The 22,344-nt window shown below is 38.1% G+C and overlaps 1 protein-coding gene across 1 annotated transcript; it reads right to left on the bottom strand.

Moving 5' to 3' along the window:
* Positions 1-16,347: 16,347 nt before the first annotated feature.
* Positions 16,348-16,949, bottom strand: LOC106093564 (callisulfakinin). The gene has a single exon (XM_013260633.2). The coding sequence runs from the start codon at positions 16,925-16,927 to the stop codon at positions 16,511-16,513; it is 417 nt and encodes a 138-aa protein (XP_013116087.2). The 5' UTR covers positions 16,928-16,949; the 3' UTR covers positions 16,348-16,510.
* Between the last annotated feature and the right edge of the window lie 5,395 nt (positions 16,950-22,344).

The raw sequence follows: 22,344 nt of genomic DNA on the forward strand, positions 1-22,344 counted from the left end.
CCATACTTCGCATGGATGTTGGAGGTTACAGGAGTAATCACTATTAAAAATTTCGGTCAAATCAAATAATAATTGCGCCCTCTAGACGCTTTTTGAGTAAAATCAGGTGGTCAGATTATACGGCGAAGCGGAGCAAAAACAAATAGCCGGAGCGGAGCGGAAAATTTTTTGCTGGAGCGGAGCGTAAGAACGGCAATTTAACATGTTATGTTTAGTTACGACTTCCAACAACTATGCCAAGTATGGTTTAAATCGATCGATAACCTGATATAGCTGCCATGTAAATCGATCTTAATATTTTCAGCCTCTAGAGTGAGCAATTATTGACTGAAATATTGTACAACGGCTTCTCCCACGACCTTCAACATACGTGCCAAATATGGTCTGATACACCTCTCCCATAAACCGATCTCCCTATTTTACTTCTTGAGCCCTAAGCGGCGCAAATTCCTATTCGATTTAGCTGAAATTTTACACAATGACTTCTACTATGGTTTCTAACCTTCAATTCAATTATGATCCGGACCATAACTTGATATAGCTCCACTTGATTTATCCTTTGTTTGCCTAAAAAGAGATACCGAGAAAAGAACTCGACAAATGCGATCCATGGAGGAGGGTATATAAGATACGGCCCGGTCGAACTTAGCACGCTTCACTTGTTTTCCTTCCAGATGGTAAAACTTGGTTTTAGCCTAGATAAGGTTAGGTTAAAGTGGCAATCTGTCATCAGACTTACTAACTTACTACTTTTCGTCCATTGTTATACTACAGGAACAAGAAAGGAAGATGCCTTCTAGTTCCTGACGCTTAACCATCCAGATCGCTTTAAAAGCCCAACAACTTGCAAATATTAACATCCGCTAATTCAAAAAGTTCTCAAGAAAATGATAGCCTAAATGGAACTCCTTCCGCCTTCCAGAGCAGGACACATATGTGGCAGATGTTCTATAGTTACCAGTTCCTCGACTTTCTCATAGCTTCTGCAGAATTTATTACTTGCAACCTTTAGTTTATCAGCATGTTTTCCGATCAGACAGTGGCCTATCATGACTGAGACGTCTGTTCTAGTCTAGTTTAGTTTGAAATGAGGGTTCAGATATTAATCCGCTACATACCACTATCGACACACACCTAAGCCTGTATCTGCTATAGCTGCCTAATCTGATATAGCTGCCATATGAATTCCCAATTTGACTTTCTGAGCCTCTGGAGGGCGCAATTATTACTAAAGTTTTGGAGGTGGTATTTTTCTATGACTTCTAACAGCCATGACAAGTACGGTTCACATCGGTCTATAACTCAATATAGCTCATATATTTTTGAAGAAGTTATGGTGGAGACTATAAAAGATTCGGACCGGCTGAAATTAGGACGCTTTTACTTGTTCAACCTAACCTAACAGTATTAACAAAGGTAGCGGTGTTACCAAAATTAAATGTAATTAAGTCGTTAGTAATGAAGAATACAGTTAGGGCTTGGCTCCGCTTATTAATGATGGCACTACGCCTCGAAAAAGTGAGTTGTGAGAGTTCGCATTGCATCTAATTTCTTGTCTGCAGCTTCGTGGTAGGTGGCGGTGTCGGAGCGTCGAAAGGATGCAAAAGCGATGCCAGGCATGCTCCGAGGTCTGACAAAAAAATAACCATTATTTTCAAATTTCGTGAGTTCGTATGCTCGATTTTTGCATTCTTTATACCCTACACCACCACAGTGGTACAGGGTGTTATAGATTTGTGCACCGTAGTGCAGAGGTTAGCATGTCCACCTATGACGCTGAAAGACTGGGTTCGAATCCTGGCGAGACCATCAGAAAAAATTTTCAGCGATGGTTTTCCCCTCCTAATGCTGGCAACATTTTGTGAGGTACTATGCCATGTAAAACTTCTCTCCAAAGAGGTGTCGCACTGCGGCACGCCGTTTGGACTCGGCTATAAAAAGAGGCCCCTTATCATTGAGCTTAAACTTGCGTCGGACTTCACTCATTGATATGGGAGCAGTTTGCCCCTGTTCCTTATTTGAATGCTCATGGGCATAATTTGCAATGTGCATTTGTTTGGAACGCTAAGAAGGTAGACCCATTGATAAGTATACCTATCGGCTAAGAATCACTTTCTGATTCGATTTAGCTATGTCCGCCTGTCTGTCTATCCATGTATTCTTGTAATCAAGGTGTACCATTTGTTGTCCGATTTTTGCAAAATTTTGCATAAATCTCTTTTTTGCTATTGATTTTGAAAAAAATCGCTCCCGATTTAGATACAGCTCCCATATATATCTTTCATCAGATATGCCCTTTTAAAGCTGTAAGAGCCACAATTTTGGTCCGATCTCTACAAAATTTAGCATTAGATTTTTCGTGTGACGTGTTAATACGAGTGCAAAATTTCATCTTATCGGTTCAGATTTAGATATAGCTCCCATCTAAAACTTCCATCCGATTTGACCAATTTTGGTCCGATCTTTACCAAAATTGGTGCAAAGTTCTTTTTTGACGTCCTAGTATGTGAAAAAAATTTCTTCAGAATTGGATCAGATTTATATATAGCTCCCATATATATCATTCATCCGATATGGTCTTTTAAGGCTGTAGAAGGCACAATTTTGTTCCTATCGTTATCAAATTTGGCACCAAGTGCTTTTTGTGACGTCCCAATATATGCGAAAAATTTCATCAGAATCGGATCAGATTTTTATATAGCTCCCATATATATCTTTCGTCCGATATGGTCTTTTAAGGCTGTAGAAGGCACAATTTTGGTCCAATCTTTACCAAATTTGGCGCAAATTGCTTTTTTGACGTCCTAGTATGTGAAAAAAATTTTCTTCATAATCGGATCAGATTTATAAATAGCTCCCATATATATCATTCATCCGATATGGTCTTTTAAGGCTGCAGAAGGCACAATTTTGGTCAGATCTTTACTAAATTTGGCACGAAGGGCTTTTTTTGTGTGCAAAAATTTCATCAGAATCGGATCAGATTTATATATAGCTCCCATATATATCTTTCGTCCGATATGCCCTTATAAAACTGTAGTAGCCACAATTTTGGTCCCATCCTTACAAAATTTTTAAGGTGATGTTTTACTTGACGTGGCACTACATGCAAAAAATGTCATTTAAATCAAACCAGATTTATTAAAGTTCCCATATATTTCATTTTAATCCTTTCGACTTTTAAGGCTGAAGTACAATTTTGGTGTGATCTCTGCAAAATTTTTCATGAGATGTTTTAATTGACTTCCCAATACGTGTGCAAAATTTCATCAAAATCGAATCAGATTTTCAGATAAAACTCCCATATATATATTTGATGCGTTTCGACTTTTAATGCTGTAGAAGCCACAATTTTCGTACCATCGTAAGAAAATCGTAAAAGTTTCAATTCGATATTTAAATAGGTATGCAAATTAAAGTCTGACTAGATTTGGATATAAGTGCTATATAATAAAAGTATTACGCAGACTCGGTGGTGTAGGGTATTATTGTATATAGTCGGCTCCGTCCGACTTTTGCCTTTCCTTACTGGTTTTCTGTTATGTTGGTACACATGTCTGTTATATATGTCGGTAATATCAGCGATTTTGGATTTTCAGTCTATTTTTGACTGATAAAAAGGTTAGTCATGTTTTGGTGTGCTCTTCGATTTTTACTATTCGAAAAAATGGATCAAAGAAACTGTATTAAGTTCTGTGTAACCAAAAAGCGCGTTTCAGAAGTGTATCCAAGATCGGAAAAAACGGAAATAATTGGAACAAGTCTGAGGGGGACTACTTTGAAAGGACAACATAGTTATTGATGAATAAATACTTTTTGAAAATAACGGTTGTTTTTATTAGATCTCCTTAGAGATTCTGGTTATGTTTTCTTGTAATTGTCAGCCATTTATCTGTTGCTCTAATGATTTTTGTCATTGGATATACCTAAAGCGAAACTTTAAAAATGTACACTTTGCGAGCTTACCATCCGCACTCGACCGACCTGCTCAACATACCGGAAAAAATTTACCAGAGGTGCAAAAAAGGAAAATTAGATTGTATGTGTGAGTTATGCTCTTTACATGTTTTTAAATCTCTCCGAGACTAAAAATTAAATTATTTATCAGAACGAATGAAGTTTTCTAAAAGTAAAGTAGCGTTAAGTCGGAATGAAACATTGTTTTTAAATTTAAAATAGAAACATTTTGCCTACACCCATACGTATGTTCATTCGTTGTTGTCTCAACAACGCCTAAAATCAAGAGAATAAGAATACATGTGCATTGAGCATCATCGCTAGCGTGAAGAAATTTTTAGTTTAGTGCACCCCTGGTCTATACCAACGACAAGGAAACAATTGCAACGACGTGCAAGTTTTGTGTACGTACGCAATGTTTTTTGTGCACATACACAATAATGTGCAAAGGTGTGAGTATTTTTGCCCATCTCTGGTCTATACGCTCCTCGCAGTATGCGCGGTCTTTACTTCTTCTTTCTTTATATCGATCCATTGTTGTGCGTCGGGTATGAGCTTAAATAACAATAAAAATATCCAATTTTAGGGAAATCGCTAAAAAAGAGGGTTGGGTCACGAAACGAAAAAACTTGTAAAACAAGTAAAAAGGCGTTAAGTTCGTCCGGGCCGAACATTGGATATCCACCACCTCGGGTATATATGAAAACCACCATTCGTCAAAATTCGGTGAAAAATGCATACCTTATGCCCCATAGCAGCTATATCGAAATATGTTCCGATTTGGACCAAATACTAATAAGTACAAGTCATTGTTCAATTGTGTATAACAAATTATATTGATCTTTTTAGAAGCTATATCTATAAATATACCGATCTGAACCATATACGACTCGGATATCGAAAAGCTTTACATAATTCTCTGTGTCAAATTTCAATCAGATTTTATGGGGCCAAGACTTTAATCGAGATATTAGTCTATATGGCGGCTATATCCAAATCTGGACCGATCTGTGCCATATTGCAGAAGTATGTTGAGGGGCTTAACATAACTCACTGTCCCAAATTTCGGCGATAAGACAATAAATGCCCCTTTTTTGGGCCCAAAACCTTAAATCGAAAGATCGGTCTATATGGCAGCTATATCCAAATCTGGACCGATTTGGGCCAAGTTGCATAAAAATGTCGAAGAGCCTAACTTAAAGCACTGTCCCAAATTTAAGCGAAATCGGACAATAAATGCCTCTTTCATGGGCCCAAAACCTTAAATCGAGAGATCGGTCTATATGGCAGCTATATCCAAATCTTCACCGATCTGTGCCATATTGCAGAAGTATGTTGAGGGGCTTAACATAACTCACTGTCCCAAATTTCGGCGATAAGACAATAAATGCCCCTTTTTTGGGCCCAAAACCTTAAATCGAAAGATCGGTCTATATGGCAGCTATATCCAAATCTTCACAGATCTGTGCCATATTGCAGAAGTATGTCGAGGGGGTTAAACATAACTCACTGTCCCAAATTTCGGCGACATCGTGCAATAAATGCGTCTTTTATGGGCCCAAAACCTTAAATCTAGAGATCGATCTATATGTCAGCTATATCCAAATCTTCACCGATCTGGGCCAAATTGCAGAAGGAAGTCGAAGGGCCTTACACAACTCACTGTCCCAAATTTCAACAAAATCGGATAATAAATATGGCTTTTATGAGCCTAAGATATAGCTCATCATCGAATTTAACCTGCTTATAGACAAAAAAAAAGAGTCTGTGCAAAACTTCTGCTCAATATCTCTATTTTTAAAGACTGTAGCGTGATTTCAGAAGAAAGACGGACGGACACGTCTAAATCGTCTTAGATTTTTACACTGATCAATGAATAAACCCCATCCTTTGGTGGAATTGGGTAGAAATAACTCTTTGAAATTTTAGCTATCATATTTTTTAATATTTTTAGTATGTTACTAAAATACAAGTAAAAGCGTGCTAAGTTCGGTCGGGTCGAAGGTTGGGAACTCACCTCCATGGATTCTGCTAAAAATTTATACAAACTAAATTTAGTTGAAGGGCATAATATTATTCTACATGCCATAGTTCTGTCAAACCAGCAAAAATTACAGCTTTTCGGGAAGGAAATAGGATAATCGAGAGACCGGTTTATATGGGAGCTATATACGGTTATAGACCTTACTTGGCACAGTTGTTGGAAGTCGTAACACAATACTATGTGCAAAATTTCAGCCAATTCGGACAAAAAGTGGAATCTTGTTAGGGCTTAAGAAATCAAATCGGGAGATCGATTTATATGAGAACTACATCAGGTTATAGACCGAATTGAACCGTACTTGGCACACTTGCTGGAAGCCGTAGTAGAAAACAGAATGCAAAAGTTAAGCCAAATCGGGGCTAAAGTTTAGCCAAAAAGTCAAATCGGGAGATCGATTTATATGGGAGCTATTTCCAACGACCTACATCAGTAGTGAGAATCTGTGCAAAATGTCAAGCGGCTAGTTTTACGCTCTCGACCGCTATCGTGATTTCGATAGACAGACAGACGGACGCACAGGGCTAGATCAACTCTGAATGTCGAGATGATCTAGAATGTATATTCTTTATGGGGTCGCAGATCAATATTTCGACGTGTTACAAACGAAATTACTAGATTAGTATAACCCCATCCTACGGTGATGGGTGTAATAAGTGAATATCTGTATGCATTGTATGGCTTTGACCTATATGAAATATTTGGTTCAGGTTACCTCCTGGGGTCTTTATGAGTGAGTTTGCCGTGGTGCGCATTTAGGGGTTAATTCATCTTGATGACAAAAAAAAAAACTATTCGATATAATTCAGGCAAAGCGGTGAGGATTTTGGACTGAGTCTGGTTGTACTAACGTCATCTGACATCCATTGCTTGCGATTGAAACATAAAATTTTCATGAATTGTTTAATTATATGTCTTGTATGGCAATGCTTCTTTATAATATTGGAACACCCAGTGGTCAATCTAAGACAACAACCTTTTAATACTGATTATTATGTCGTCCTAAAGCTATCAAGCAAAATCACATTGTCGGACATTCCGAATAGATGATATTTCAAAGCCTATTTTTAGGCGTAAACAACAGAAATACTTATTTTTAACCCTTAAGCCTGACTTTGACTTTTCGGTCGAACAGATGTCAAAACGCATTATAAAAAATGGTGACGAAGAAAATGCGAACACATTCCGTAGAAGTGGCACTTAGTTCTATGAGCAAAATAGTAGCTCAAGAAATGAGCACCATTCAACTCGGTTTCAATCATGTTGTCTTTGTTGTGTGTTTTGGTTTGACTTTTGTTTGTGTTCTAGCAAAGAATAGAGTCTGTCGGATTTCGTGATAATTTAATAGCCATTTTCGCTGCAAATGAAGTCAGTACAAGGCTTTAAGATGAATGCTGACTTCATTTGCATCGAATGTGCCTATTAAATTATTGCGAAATCCGAAGAATCGAATCTTCGGTACAAAAACCTAAATTAAGAAATTAATATATATGGCGGCTATATCAAAATGTAAAAAATATTTAGAACACGCGTAGGAGGGGCTGACATAACTCATTATTATACAGAAAACGTATGAAAACTAGGTCCCCAAAAAATAAAATCCAGGGTTAGGTGCATATGGAGCCTACGTGCAAATCTGGATCTATGGGGACCACGTTTTATACCCACCACAGAAGGATGGGGGTATATTCATTTTTTCACTCCGTTTGCAACACATCGAAATATCCATTTCCGACCCTATAAAATATATATATTCTTGATCAGCGTAAAAATCTAAGACGATCTAGACATGTCCGTCCGTCTGTCTGTTGAAATCACGCTACAGTCTTCAAAAATAGAGATATTGAGCTGAAACTTTGCACAGATTCTTTTTTTGTCTATAAGCAGGTTAAGTTCGAAGATGGGCTATATCGGATTATATCTTGAAATAGCCCCCATATAGACCGATCCGCCGATTTAGGGTCTTAGGCCCATAAAAGCCACGTTTATTATCCGATTTCGCTGAAATTTTGGACAGTGAGTTTTGTTACGCCCCTCGATATCCTTCGTCAATTTGGCCCAGATCAGTCCAGATTTGGATATAGCTGCCATATAGACCGATCCCCCGATTTAGGGTTTTAGACCCATAAAAGCCACATTTATTACCCGATTTTGTTGAAATTTGGGACAGTGAGTAGAGTTAGGCCCTTCGATATCCCCTGTCAATTTGGCTCAGATCGGTCCAGATTTGGATATAGCTCAGATCTGCCATATACCCCGATCTCTCGATCTAAGGTTTTGGGGTCATAAAAGGCGCGTTTATTGTCCGATGACGCCGAAATTTGGGACGGTGAGTTGTGTTAGGCCCTTCGATATCCTTTTTAAATTTGATCCAAATCCGTACAGATCTGCCATTTAGACCGATATCCCGATTTATAGTCTTGGTCCCATAAAGTCGCATTTATAATCCGATTTCACTTAAATTTTACACAGTGACTTATGCTAAGCATTTCGACATCCGTTTAGTACATGATTAAAATCGGTTTAATTTTAGATATAGCTACTTAAAAGACCAATATTTTGTTATACGCAGTTGAAAAATGACTTGTACTTATAAGTATTTGGTCCAAATCGGAACATATTTCGATATAGCTGCTATGGGGCATAAGGTATGCATTTTTCACCGGATTTTGACGAAAGGTGTTTTACATATATACCCGAGGTGGTGGGTATCCAAAGTTCGGCCCGGCCGAACTTAACGCCTTTTTACTTGTTAAAATATATAGAAGGGACTAATGTATCTCATTATTCCTTATTTAAAAGCAAGAGGTAAAATTAGGAGATTGTTCTATCTCAAGATATATTTTGAGTTCATACTCGGCTACAACAAAAAGATCCTGTATCAATGAGCTAAGAATTTGAATCCGAATGCACTCATAGACATGAGAAAAGTATTTCCTGTGTTTTTTAGAGGATTTCCGTGGCTGATGTACACGCATATTATACACGCGAGGACCGACCCAAAAAATGGTACCTTTTGGCTCCAAAAATTACCTTTTTAACTTAGTTTCAATACCAATTATCATCCCTGGTCTAAACCAATGGTGGGCAAATACACACATGCCATTGCACATTATTGTAAAGCGCACTAGAACATAAGCCCAGGAGCTTAGAAGAATTGTGCACATGTTTTAGTGACTCCACCACTGGTCTAAATGCAATCAAAGCGTCAAGAGTCAGCGTCAAGTTGTATTGCATGCATTGTTTATGGGAAAGCAAACAAATAAAAAAGCGTTGGATACCCACCTCCTCGGGTATATAAATAACCCACCTTTCGTCGGAATTCGGTGAAAATTGCATAATTTATGTCCCCATAGCAGCTTTATCGAAATATGGTCCGATTTGGACCAAATTCGACACGGGTATTGAGAGATTTGATAATTATAAGTCACTGTTCAATTTTGTAGAACAAAATATTGGTCTTTTTGGTAGCCATATAAAAAATATAGACTGATCTGAACCATATACGACATGGATGTCGAAAAGCGTAACATAAGACACTGTGTCAAATTTGAGCGAAATCGGATTATATATCGTCCTTTTATGGGCCCAAAACCTTAAATCGACAGATCGGTCTATATGACAGCTATATCCAAATCTGGACCGATCTGGGTCAAAATGCAGAAAGTTGTCGAAGAGCGTAACACAACACACTGTCCCAAATTTCGACGACATCGGACAATGAATGCGCCTTTTATGGGCCCAAAACCTTAAATCGAGAGATCGGTCAATATGGCACCTATATCCAAATCTGGACTGATCTGAGCCAAATTGAAGAGGGATTTCGAAGGCCCTAACACAACTGACTGTCTAAAATTTCGGCAAAATCGGACAATAAATGCGATTTTTATGTGACCAAGACCAAATCTGAAACCGATCTGGGCCAAATTGAAGATGAATGTCGGTTGGTCTAACGTAACTCACTGTCCCAAATGTCAGCAAAATCGGATAATAAATGTGTCTTTTATGGGCATAAGACCCTAAATCGGCGGATTGGGCTATATGAAGATACAGTTCGATATAGCCCATATTCGAACTTAACCTGGACAAAAAAAGAATCTGTGCAAAGTTTCAACTCAATATCTTTATTTTTAAAGACTGTAGCGTGATTTCAACAGACAGACGGACGAACATGGCTACATCGTCTTAGATTTTTACGCTGATCAAGAATATATATATTTCAAAGGGTCGGAAACGGATATTTCGATGAAACGGAATGACAAAATGAATATACCCCCATTCTCCGGTGGTGGGTATAAATAGAACCTTCTATTCTATTTTGGCAGCGTCGCTCTCGTTATTATCTTCTCTCAGCTCATTTCTGTCCGAAAATGTTGCCACATTTTCATGAAAATTCATTACGTTGCCAACAATGTTCAGAGAATTTAATTAAAAATATGGTAACCATACATGAAAAACGTACATGTTTACAAAATTGAACATGTTTGTATCCTAAATTTATAAAAAAATATACAATATTTTTTAAGTGACAAAATTGCAATATAGTTAAATAACATCTTTACCACCAGTCTCGCTGCTTCTCTTTCATCCCTCAAATTAGACCAGTTATGCCCAGCCTTTACGGTAGCGTTGATGGCAACACACATGAACTCTTACGCACGTTGTTTTTATCGTTGTCGAATGAACATGATTAGGAGTCGTTAATGTATCGTTGTTCTGTTTTTATACCCTCCACCAAAGGATGGGGGGTATACTAATTTCGTCATTCTGTTTGTAACTACTCGAAATATTCATCTGTCCGTCTGTCTGTCGAAAGCACGCTAACTTACGAAGGAGTAAAGCTATCCGCTTGAAATTTTGCACAAATACTTCTTATTAGTGTAGGTCGGTTGGTATTGTAAATGGGCAATATCGGTCCATGTTTTGGGTCTTGACTTCTTGAGCCTCTAGTGTGCGCAATTCTTATCCGAATGGGATGAAATTTTGCACGACTTGTTTTGTTATGATATCCAATAACTGTGCCATGTATGGTTTAAATCGGTCCATAACTTGATATAGCTGCCATATAAACCGATCTTGGGTCTTAACTTCTTGAGCCTCTAGAGTGCGCAATTCTTATCGGATTGGAATGAAATTTTGCTATGATATCCAACAACTTCGGCAAGTATGGTTCAAATCGGTTTATAATCAGATATAGCTGTCATATAAACAGATCTGGGGACTTGACTTCTTTGAGCTTCTAGAGGGCACAATTCCTATCCGATTTGGCTGAAATTTTGCAAGACGTATTTTATTCTTACTTTCAACAACTATGTCAAATAAGATTTAAAGCGGTTCATAACCTGATATAGCTGCCAAATAAATCGATCTGGGATCTTGACTTCTTGTGGCTCTAGAGGTCGCAATTATTATCCAATTTGCCTGAAATTTTGTACGACGGATATCTCTCAGCATACGCGTTTATTATGGTCTGAATCGTTCTTTAGCCCGATACAGCTCTCATATAAATCGATCTCTCTATTTTCTTCTTGAGCCCAAAAAAGGGCGCAATTCTTATTCGAATTGGCTGATATTTTACACAGGTCTCCAACATATAATTTAATTGTGGTCCAAACCGGACCAGATCTTGATATCGCTCTAATAGCAGAGCAAATCTATTCTTATATCCTTTTTTTGCCTAAGAAGAGATGACGGGAAAAGAACTCGACAAATGCGATCCATGGTGGAGGGTATATAAGATTCGGCGCGGCCGAACTTAGCACGCTTTTACTTGTTATTTTTACAACAATAGATAAAACGCTTTAAATATATAAAAAAACTATTTAAAATTCCGTATGTTTACTTTTGCAAAACATTCATCATTCAGTCCAAAAAATGCTATTGAGTGAATGAACAAGTAAGAGCGTTCTAAGTTCGGCCGGACCGAATCTTATATACCCTCCACCATGGATCCCATTTGTCGAACTCTTTGCCACGGTATTTCTTTTTAAGCAAACAAAAGATAATAGAAAATAATTGCAATGTTATTGGAACAATATCAAGTTATTTCGAACCATAGTTGAACTGAATATAAGAGACCATAGTGGAAGTCATTGTGTAAAATTTCACCCAAATCAAGTAAGAATTGCGGGCTGAAGAACTAAAATAGGGAGATCGGTTTATAGAGGAGCAGTATTAGGATATAAACCGATTCATGCCATATTCGACACGTATGTTAAAGGTCATGAGAGAAGCTGTGTACAAAATTTTAGCCAAATGTGATAATATTTGCGCCCTTAAGAGGCTCAAGAAGTCAAGATCCCATATCGGTTTATATGGTAGCTATATCAGTACCGATTTAGACTATTCTTAGCACAGTTATTGAAAGTTATAACAAAACACCTCATGCAAAATGTCGGCTAAATCGGATAATAATTGCGCCCTCTATTGGCTCAAGAAGTCAAGATCCCAGATCGGTTTATATGGCAGCTATATCATGTTATCGACCGATTTGAACCATTCTTAATACAGTTGTTGGAAGTCATAGCAAAACACCTCATGCAAAATTTCAGCCAAATCAGATAATAATTGCGTCCTCTAGTGGCTCAAGGAGCTAAGGCCCCAGATCGGTTTATATGGCAGCTACATCAGGTTATGGACCGATTTGACTTATTCTTAACACAGTTGTTGGAAGTCATAACAAAACACGTCGATCAAAATGTCAGCCAAATCGCATAGGAATTCTGCACTCTAGACGCTCAAGAAATCAAGACCCCAAGATAGGTTCATGTGACAGCTATATCAGGTTATATTCCGATGTCAACCATGTCAACCATGGTTGACATCGGAATATAACCTGATATAGCTGTCACATGAACCTATCTTGGGGTCTTGATTTCTTGAGCGTCTAGAGTGCAGAATGGTTGACATCGCACAGTTGTTGGAAGTCATAATAAAACACTTCATGCAAAAATTCAGCCAAATCGGATAAGAATTGTGCCCACTAGCGGCTCAACAAGTCAAGATCCCAGATCGGTTTATATGGCAACTATATCAAACAGTGGACCGATATAGCCAATTAGCAATCCCAAACGACCTACACTAACAAGAAGTATTTGTGAAAAATTTCAGGCGGCTAGCTTTACTCTTTCGAAAGTTAGCGTGATTTCGACAGACAGACGGATGGATATGGCTAGTTCGACTTTAAATGCCATGACGATCAAGAATATATATATTGTACTTTATGGGGTCTTAGACGAATATTTCGAGGAGTTACAAACAGAATGACGAAATTAGTATACCCCCATCCTATGGTGGAGGGTATAAAGATACCTAAAAAGAGAGTATTTCACATATACAGTCACATTTTCTTTTCGCATCGCTGATATATACGAACATCGCTGATATGTTCGTCCGATTTTGGGTAACTTGCAATAATGTTGTCATTTGTCAACCGTAGTTATTGCGATTCTATTTGACATCTGAAAACATCCGCAGAGGTCCATCAAAATTGGTTCAAGATTTGATATAGCTCCCACTTTGTACATATAGGGTAGGTATAAGGTATTATAAAGTCAGCACTGCCTGACTTTTATCTTTCCTTACTGGTTTTATAATTTTATTGACAGCACATCCGAATAGAACAGTAAGTCAGTACTAGGCTTAAGACACCATCGTATTTTATAAGGGTTGCCTCTTATATTTTGGGATTGGACAACCCTTGTGTTGTAATCTGCCAACTAACAGCTCTATCGTAAAGGTTGACATTTTTGAGGCTATGCGTACTCGGAACGTTTTGACATACGAGCGTTTTTTGTGTTGTTTACAGTAACTTAAAATATTCATCTCGCCCAAAAAATGGAATTAAATCGTGTACATTTAAGTGCGACTATTTTTTACAACTTTCGACGTGGATTAAATCAACAACAGTGCATCGATTATCTTAATTAAATTTTTGGCGTTAAAGCTCCATCAAGGACCAGCGTTTATCTATGGTATGGTGAATTCAACCGAGGTCGAAGTTCACTCCAAGACGAATTTCATGAAGGTCGTCCAAAGTAAGTTGTTGTTCCAAAAACCATTGATGGATGATATTGCAAGATCGTAATGTGACCTATCGTGAGATTGAGACATTCTTAGGCATTAGTTGGACCAGCATACATTCAATATTGCATGAACATTTGACCGTTGTTGTTCGCGTTGGATCCCACATAATTCGTTAATCGCTCAAAAAAAGGCTCGTGTCGATTGCTCGAAAGAAATGTTCCAAAAATGCGATCACGGTGCTTTGAAACACGTCAATGACAACGTGGCAGATGATAAATCGTGGATTTACGCGTATGAGCCCAAAGAAAAAACAGCAGTCAACTGAGTGGTTCTTTCAAGATGAGCCAAAACCAGCAAAAGTTGCTCGCGCACGAAGGACTTGCAAGCAAATGATTGTCTGTTTTTTCGGAAAAACTAGACATGTCGCAATCGTACCACTAGAACAGTTAATTCTGAGTGGTACACAAACCTTTGTTTGCTAGTTGTCTTCCATGAAATCAGGAAAACCAACCGCCGTAGACGGATCACTCTTCACCATGAAAATGCGAGCTCTCATACATCGGCTATATAAAAGGCAACCCTCTACACCTTCTCACCACACGCTTGCTACAGTTGTACCCCTGTACATTGTACATGGAGTACAACATGTAGTAGTATCAGTGTACCCAGATGTGATTAGTTATATAGTTTTGGCTTAGGCCTCCCATTCGCGCCTTCCGTTGGAGCTCTGCTGTAAAAGAAGTCCATTATCATTGACCTTAAACTTGAATAGAACATCCTTGTGGACATCCTTGGAATGTTCAAGGTCAAATTTGCACTTGCAATATTTCTTTCGTGTGCACCCTCATGATCGCCCAGAAACACTAAATAGGTATAGAACTTTGGGGTCAACTTATCAGGGGGGACCGCCCAACCCAAAACCCTCCCAAACGGACATGTTTATCGACTGGAGTTGAGTACGAATTTAAGATGCGCCCCATCCCCTAAAAACTACCAATCTGGACATAATAATTGGAGCAATATGAAATCTGGTAAGAATATTTCGGAAAAAGTTTCTGGGGCCGCCCCACCGCCAAAACAACAGGATATGTATGCCAACGCTAATAGGACATTTAGATCGAGCCACTACGGGACTTAAATGAAAGGTCGTTGACAGTAGAGTACGAGTTTGGGTCATGTCCTACCTTTCTACAGGACATGTTGATATAAGACAATAAGGGACTCCCACATCACATCTTTGAGAGGAGAGTAAACATTTAATATTATAATTTGAGTTCTAACGGCTGGGGCACACGCCCCCACCACCCCAAGAACAATAACACCAAACGGTCATATAGACCAACCTAGAAGTCTCGTATTGTACTCAAATGAGAGGTATATGTGAGAGAAGTAAGATTGATTGATTGATATTAGGCTACATATTTTCCACATATTTTTCTCATATTACCCGATTCTCATTTATAAAGATCTGATAGGAGTATTTATGGACTAATCGTCTCAAAATGCAGGGTATCGCTCTTTGTGTGTTAAATAAACCCCTAAGAAAATAATTCATAGAAAAGTAAAACCAAACCAGGAAGTTATAGAACAATACTATGATACTGATGGCAAGCCCTCGCCTCGCCATGCTAAGAAACGTCTACAAATGGAGTGTTGTCTGCGATCAACTCTATTTCTTGTCAGGCAAATTCTTTTCAGTAAAGTTGCTATTACACGATATATGCGCCACTTTCTGTATCTAGAAGACTATACTTATGTACGTCAGATACGAATTGATCGGGCTTTAATCGGCATGTATTCTCATATGTTATGTATTTTTTTATACTAACCACCATAGGATGAGGGATATACTAGTCTAGTCATTCCGTTTGTAACACCTCGAAATATTGATATGCGACCCCACAAAGTATATATATACTTGATCGTCTTCACATTCTAAGTCGATTTAGCCATATCGGTCTATCCGTCCATCTGTGGAAATCAAGATAGCGGTCGAACGCGTAGAGCTAGCTGAACGAAATTTTGAACAGATACTTCTTATTGATGTATGTCGTTGGGAATTCTCATATCGGATTAGATTTTGGATATAGTGGTACTTCGCCTTATAAAGTGGTACTTCGACTTAACTTTTTAAGTCCTAGAAGCAGCAGTTAATACCTTCACTAATACAAAGTATTTGTGTAAAATTGCAAGCACCTGACTTTACTCATTCGAAAGTTACCGACATACAGACAGACGGACGGACATTGCTAAATTGTCTTAAAATGTTACAACCTTTTCTTTAACGGTTATTATAAAACTGCAACTCACAACTTCTTGCAATATACATTGATATATATAATTTTATTTACAATTTTACTCAAAATAAAAGCATTTAAAATAATTTCCAGTGTGACTGACGTGATTCATTAAGACCCCAATTTAAAAACACATTTGCAGGCAGCAGTTACGAGGATGTCCGATAGTCGAATTCAGAAGGGAATGAATTTAAATGCTTCTGCCAAAGCGCATGTGTCCGTAGTCATCGAACTGTTCCTCTCCGCCACGTTTGCCGAATCGCATGTGCCCATAATCATCGAAACGCTTGTTCCTATCGTCGTCCTCATATTCCAGCAGGAAGTCCACCAAATCCATGTTGGCAGAAGTTTTGCCATGAGCCTTGGGCTGGTATTCTCTGGGACCGAATAGCAAGGAGTGAAGACTTCTTTTTGCTGCATAGTATCCGGGTGAACCAGGAGTGTTTAATTGGTTGTTGGTTTTTCCAAAGTTACCCGATAGGCCATCGTGAATCTCATTCTTAGTGTTGTCCACATTTCTTGCCAAAGTCATGGGTATCCAAAATAAGCAGAAGGCGGCATATGCAAAGAAAACCATTGAGAGACGAATTCGGTGTTGCTGGTACATGTTCTCGTGGTATTCGATTCGAATGTAAGACAATGACTGCCGTGCTATCCTGTTGCATTCTGTGGTTTTTATAGTCCTTCACGATTCCAATTTGCCTTAACGGTTTTCATATTCCTATCAAGTTCCCTCTGCGTGTAAATCTTCTACAGGTAATTGAATTACCGCCCATGATGCTTACCAGGGTTGCGTGGGATGTGAGACTTCTATAATTGACAGGTGATTTATGTCAGAATCTATAATTTTTCACATTGTGAACATAATGCAAGTTTACTCACTTCCTCTCCAATCAAATTGTTAATTCGGCCATATGGCCTCTTTGCGTTTTGCGTCTGCGAGAGTTAAGGAAACTTTAAAAAATACTTTCTAATATGAACCACATCAGTGAAACCAAAGCCAGCAATGGGATTTTCCCAAATAGCAGACAACAAATTCGCCTAAAAAAGCCTAATGTCCTGAATAAAACCACCGAGTGGTACATGACCTCAATACTCAGCTGTAACAGGCACAAGAGTATGCGGTTTTGTCATTGTTGTCTATGGAACACTTTTTAACCATGCTCCAGCATAGCACCTTCAATGTTGAAAAACAGGAATTTTTCAATTTTGGGTTAGTGACGAAAAATGTGTTTTATATGGCTAGTCGACGGAATCTCCAGCTTATAAGCAAAAAATAACACACTGTCTGCAACTGCATTTCAGGTTTCAGAATTGAAGGAAGTATGTGGATGTAAATGAAACAAAAATCTAACACATTTTACTTATTATTCTTAATGAAATTCTTAGCAATTTTTGAACTCAAAAAAAGCAACGCACTTATCCGCTTTTGTATATTTTCAATCTAATGTACCTAATACCAGCTAAAAACGATAGCGTCTATATAAACCGTTAAGTTAATCGAATATAGAAATTTTTCCAAAAAAGAAATAGGGAGAAAAATCATGAATTTCTACAAGCACACAAACAAAAAACATTTATAAGATTAGAGTAAGGTGGGCTCAGAGCACTATGGTCAAAACACCACTCCATTGCTCAAAAGTAAAAAATTTAGTTTTGACATTCTTTTCGTTTATTTTTGATTAAAAAAATTTGTCATTCCCTTTGCTACACATCGAACTACCTATTCCCGACCCTACAAAGTAGTTTGATCGTCTACGTTCCTGTGAAATATTGACCTTCGACCGTATTGTATTTTTGATCGTCGTGACATTTAACTCGACCTAGCCATGCCCGTCCGTCCCTCAGTCCACCCCCCTGTCTGTGAAAACAACGATAGCGTCAATATAAACCAATCTCCCTATTGTTCTTCTTCAATTTCTAGAGTGCGCAATTCATATCCGGTTTGGCTTAGATGTTGGACAATGACTTCTCCTGGAAACTCCAACAACCATGCGAAATATGGCATAACCTTATTTTAGAACCCCAGAACTCGTATATATAGCTGAGCGAAGAAAAATTTCAGCCAAATCGGATAATGGGGTTCAAGAAGTTAAATCGGAAGTTCGGATTATGTGGGAGCTATAGCAGCGGGGCCATACTTGTGGAAGTTGTTGAAACGTATAACCAGCCAAATCGGCTAATAATTACTCCCCTGAAGGCTCGAGAAATATAATCGTGAAAACGGTTTATATGGAAGCTACATCAGGTTATAGACCGATGCGGACAATACTTCACATTTTTTCTATATTACATTCAAATATAACTCTGTGCAAAATTGTAGAGATCTATGTTAACACTAACTTTTTTTTGTCCACTGTCCAATGTGGTGCTAGAAGAGTTTGCCACTGATATGCATTTGTCGGTGGATATTGGGAAAACTGTGTCTAAGTCGAAATCTTTTGGGCCATAAAAAGTTTAGACTCCTTTAAATCACCAGGCCATAATGATGTATCACTGGTTGAATTACAAGCTGTGTTCGATTGACTTGCTCCTTGGCTTCTGGCGATATATTCTATTCTTATCATTGAGCTTAAACTTGAATCGGACTGCACTCATTGATATGTGAGAAGTTTGCCCCTGCTCCTTAGTGGAATGTTCATGCGCAACTCACTTGCAATTTGCTTATCAGCAAGTCATATATACTTGTGGGATGAAGATATACAACGGACCTTTTCATTTCAAAGCAGGAAACCCTTACCATGCGAAGGCGAAATTTTTCGTCCTGTAAATGTAATTTTTTTCTCTATTAATGCCATCTGTCGAAAACAAATGCATTGCTACGATATGCGATCATCAACTCAACATCATACAATGAGTGCTGAGCGACAACACCTTGCCATATGTTGCAATGCCGAAACAACCACAATGCCATTGACTGTTATCATAGCATCACGGCATACCTGCAATACATCAGCCAACGGTTTAAATTTTAACAAGTAAAAAGGTGTTAAGTTCGGTCGGGCCGAACTTTTTATACCCACCGCCTCGGGTATATATGTAAACCACCTTTCGTCAAAATCCGGTGAAAAATACATACCTTTTGCCCCATAGCAGCTATGTTCCGATGTGGACCAAATATTAATAAGTACCAGTCATTGTTCAATTGTGTATAACAAAATATTGGTCTTTTAAGTAGCTATATTTAAAAATAAACCGATCTGAAACATTTACGACACGGATGTCGAAAACCTAACATAGATCAGTGAAATCGACTTATACTGCGTCTTTTATGGGCCCAAAACCTTAAATCGAGAGATCGGTCTAGATCTGAACTAATCTGGGCCAAATTGAAGAGGGCTATCGAAGGTCCTAACACAACCCACTGTCCTAAATTTTAGCAAAATGGGATAATAAATGTGGCTTTTATGTCTATATGGGGGCTATATCAAGATATAGCCCATCTTCGAACTTAACCTGCTTATGGACAAAAATAAAAAAAAAGAATCTGTGCAAAGTTTCAGCTCAATATCTCTATTTTTATACCCACCACCGAAGGATGGGGGTATATTCATTTTGTCATTCCGTTTGCAATACATCGAAATATCCATTTGCGATCCTATAAAATATATATATTCTTGATCAGCGTAAAAATCTAAGACGATCTAGACATGTCCGTCCGTCTGTCTGTTGAAATCACGCTACAGTCTTTAAAAATAGAGATATTGAGCTGAAATTTTGCACAGATTCTTTTTTTGTCCATAAGCAGGTTAAGTTCGAAGATGGGCTAACTCGGACTTTATCTTGATATAGCCCCCATATAGACCGATCCGTCGATTTAGGGTCTTAGGCCCATAAAAGCCACATTTATTATACGATTTTGCTAAAATTTGGGACAGTGAGTTGTATTAGGCCTTTCGACAACCTTCGTCAATTTGGCTCAGATCGGTCCAGATTTGGATACAGCTGCTATATAGACCGAACCTCCGATTTATGGTGTTAGGTCCATAAAAGCCACATTTACTATCCGATTTGGCTGAAATTTGGGACAGTGAGTTGTGTTAAGCCCTTCGACATCTTTCTTCAATTTGGCCCAGATCGGTTCAGATTTGGATATAGCTGTCATATAGACCGATTCTTGATTTAAGGTTTTGGGCCCATAAAATGCTCATTTATTGTCCGATGTCGCCGAAATTTGGGACAGTGAGTTAGGTTAAGCCCCTTGACATACTTCTGCAATATCGCACAGATCGGTCCAGATTTAGCTATAGCCGCCATATAGACCGATATCAAGGTTTTAGGTTTTGGGGCCATAAAGGAAGCATTTATTGTCCGATGTCGCTGAAATTTGAGACAGTGAGATTAGTTAGGCTCTTCGACGTCCTTCTTCAATTTTGCCCAGATCGGTCCAGATTTGAATATAGCTGCCATATAGACCGATCTCTCGATTTAAGTCTTTGTCCCATAAAAAGCGCATTTTCCGATTTCACTGAAATTTTACACAGTGAGGTGGTAGGTATCCAAAGTTCGGCCCGGCCGAACTTAACGCCTTTTTACTTGTTAAAGACTGTAGCGTAATTTCAACAGACAGACGGACATGGAATGATCAAGGAAAGGCAAAAGTTGGGCGGAGCCGACTTTATAATACCCTACACCACCTGGTCGACGTAGTACTTTTTTAAATGTAGAACTTATCTCGAAATCTAGTTAGACTTTAATTTGGATACCTATTGAAATATCAAATAGAACCTTGTAAGATTTTCCTACGATAGGACAACAAATTTGGATTTCCACATCCTTAAAAGGCCAAATCGGATAAAAGATTATATAGGAGTTATATTGGAACCAGTGCCAATTTTAATGACACATACTGGGACGTTAAATAGAACATCTCACGACCTATATTGTAGAGATGTGACCAAAATTGTGGCTTTTACTGCCTTAAAATTCCATATCGGATAAAATATGTACATTCGAGCAATATCTAAATCAGGACCGATTTTAATGAAATTTTGCGAAAGTATTGGAACGTCAAATATAACGTCTCATGCAAAATAAGACCAAAATTGTGGTTTCTACAGGCTAAAGTCTATTTCAGATGAAGGATATATCGGGGACCATATCTAAATCTAAACAGAATTTTATGAAATTTTGCACACGTATTAAGACGTCAAATAAAACACCTCGTACTACATCTTGTTAAGATCGGACTAATATAGTGGATTCTACAGCCTTAATAACCATATCGGATAAAAGATATGCATGGGATTGTGTATGAAATTTTGCAATGGCATTAAGACTTTAAAGTAAACAACTCACGCTAAATTTTTTAGAAATCGGCCCAAAATTGTGCCTACTACAGCCTTTATAGTCCAAATCGGATAAAAGATATATTTGGGTGCTATATCTAAATTTGAACTGATTTTTATGAAATTTTACACTCCTATTGAAACTTCAAAGAAAACACTTCGTGCCAAATATTGTAAAGATCGGACCAAAATTGTGGCCCTATACCACAGTGGTGGTGTAGAGTATTAAAATTAAAAAAATTCTTTTAATTATGTTAGTTACTAAATGCTCATGACATGGCTTATCGCCATACTAATATTTAACAAGTAAAAAGGCGTTAAGTTCGGCCGGGCCGAACTTTGGATACCCACCACCTCGGGTATATATGTAAAACACCTTTCGTCAAAGTCCGGTGAAAATGCAAACCTTATGCCCCATAGCCGCAATATCGAAATATGTTCCGATTTGGACCAAATACTTATAAGTACAAGTCATTTTTCAACTGCGTATAACAAAATATTGGTCTTATATGTTCCGATTTGGACCAAATACTTATAAGTACAAGTCATTTTTCAACTGCGTATAACAAAATATTGGTCTTTTAAGTAGCTATATCTAAAATTAAACCGATTTGAATCATGTACTAAACGGATGTCGAAATGCTTGGCATAAGTCACTGTGTAAAATTTAAGTGAAATCGGATTATAAATGCGACTTTATGGGACCAAGACTATAAATCGGGATATCGGTCTATAT

This window comes from Stomoxys calcitrans, chromosome 2 (assembly GCF_963082655.1).
Source record: "Stomoxys calcitrans chromosome 2, idStoCalc2.1, whole genome shotgun sequence".
NCBI classification, from domain to species: domain Eukaryota; kingdom Metazoa; phylum Arthropoda; class Insecta; order Diptera; family Muscidae; genus Stomoxys; species Stomoxys calcitrans.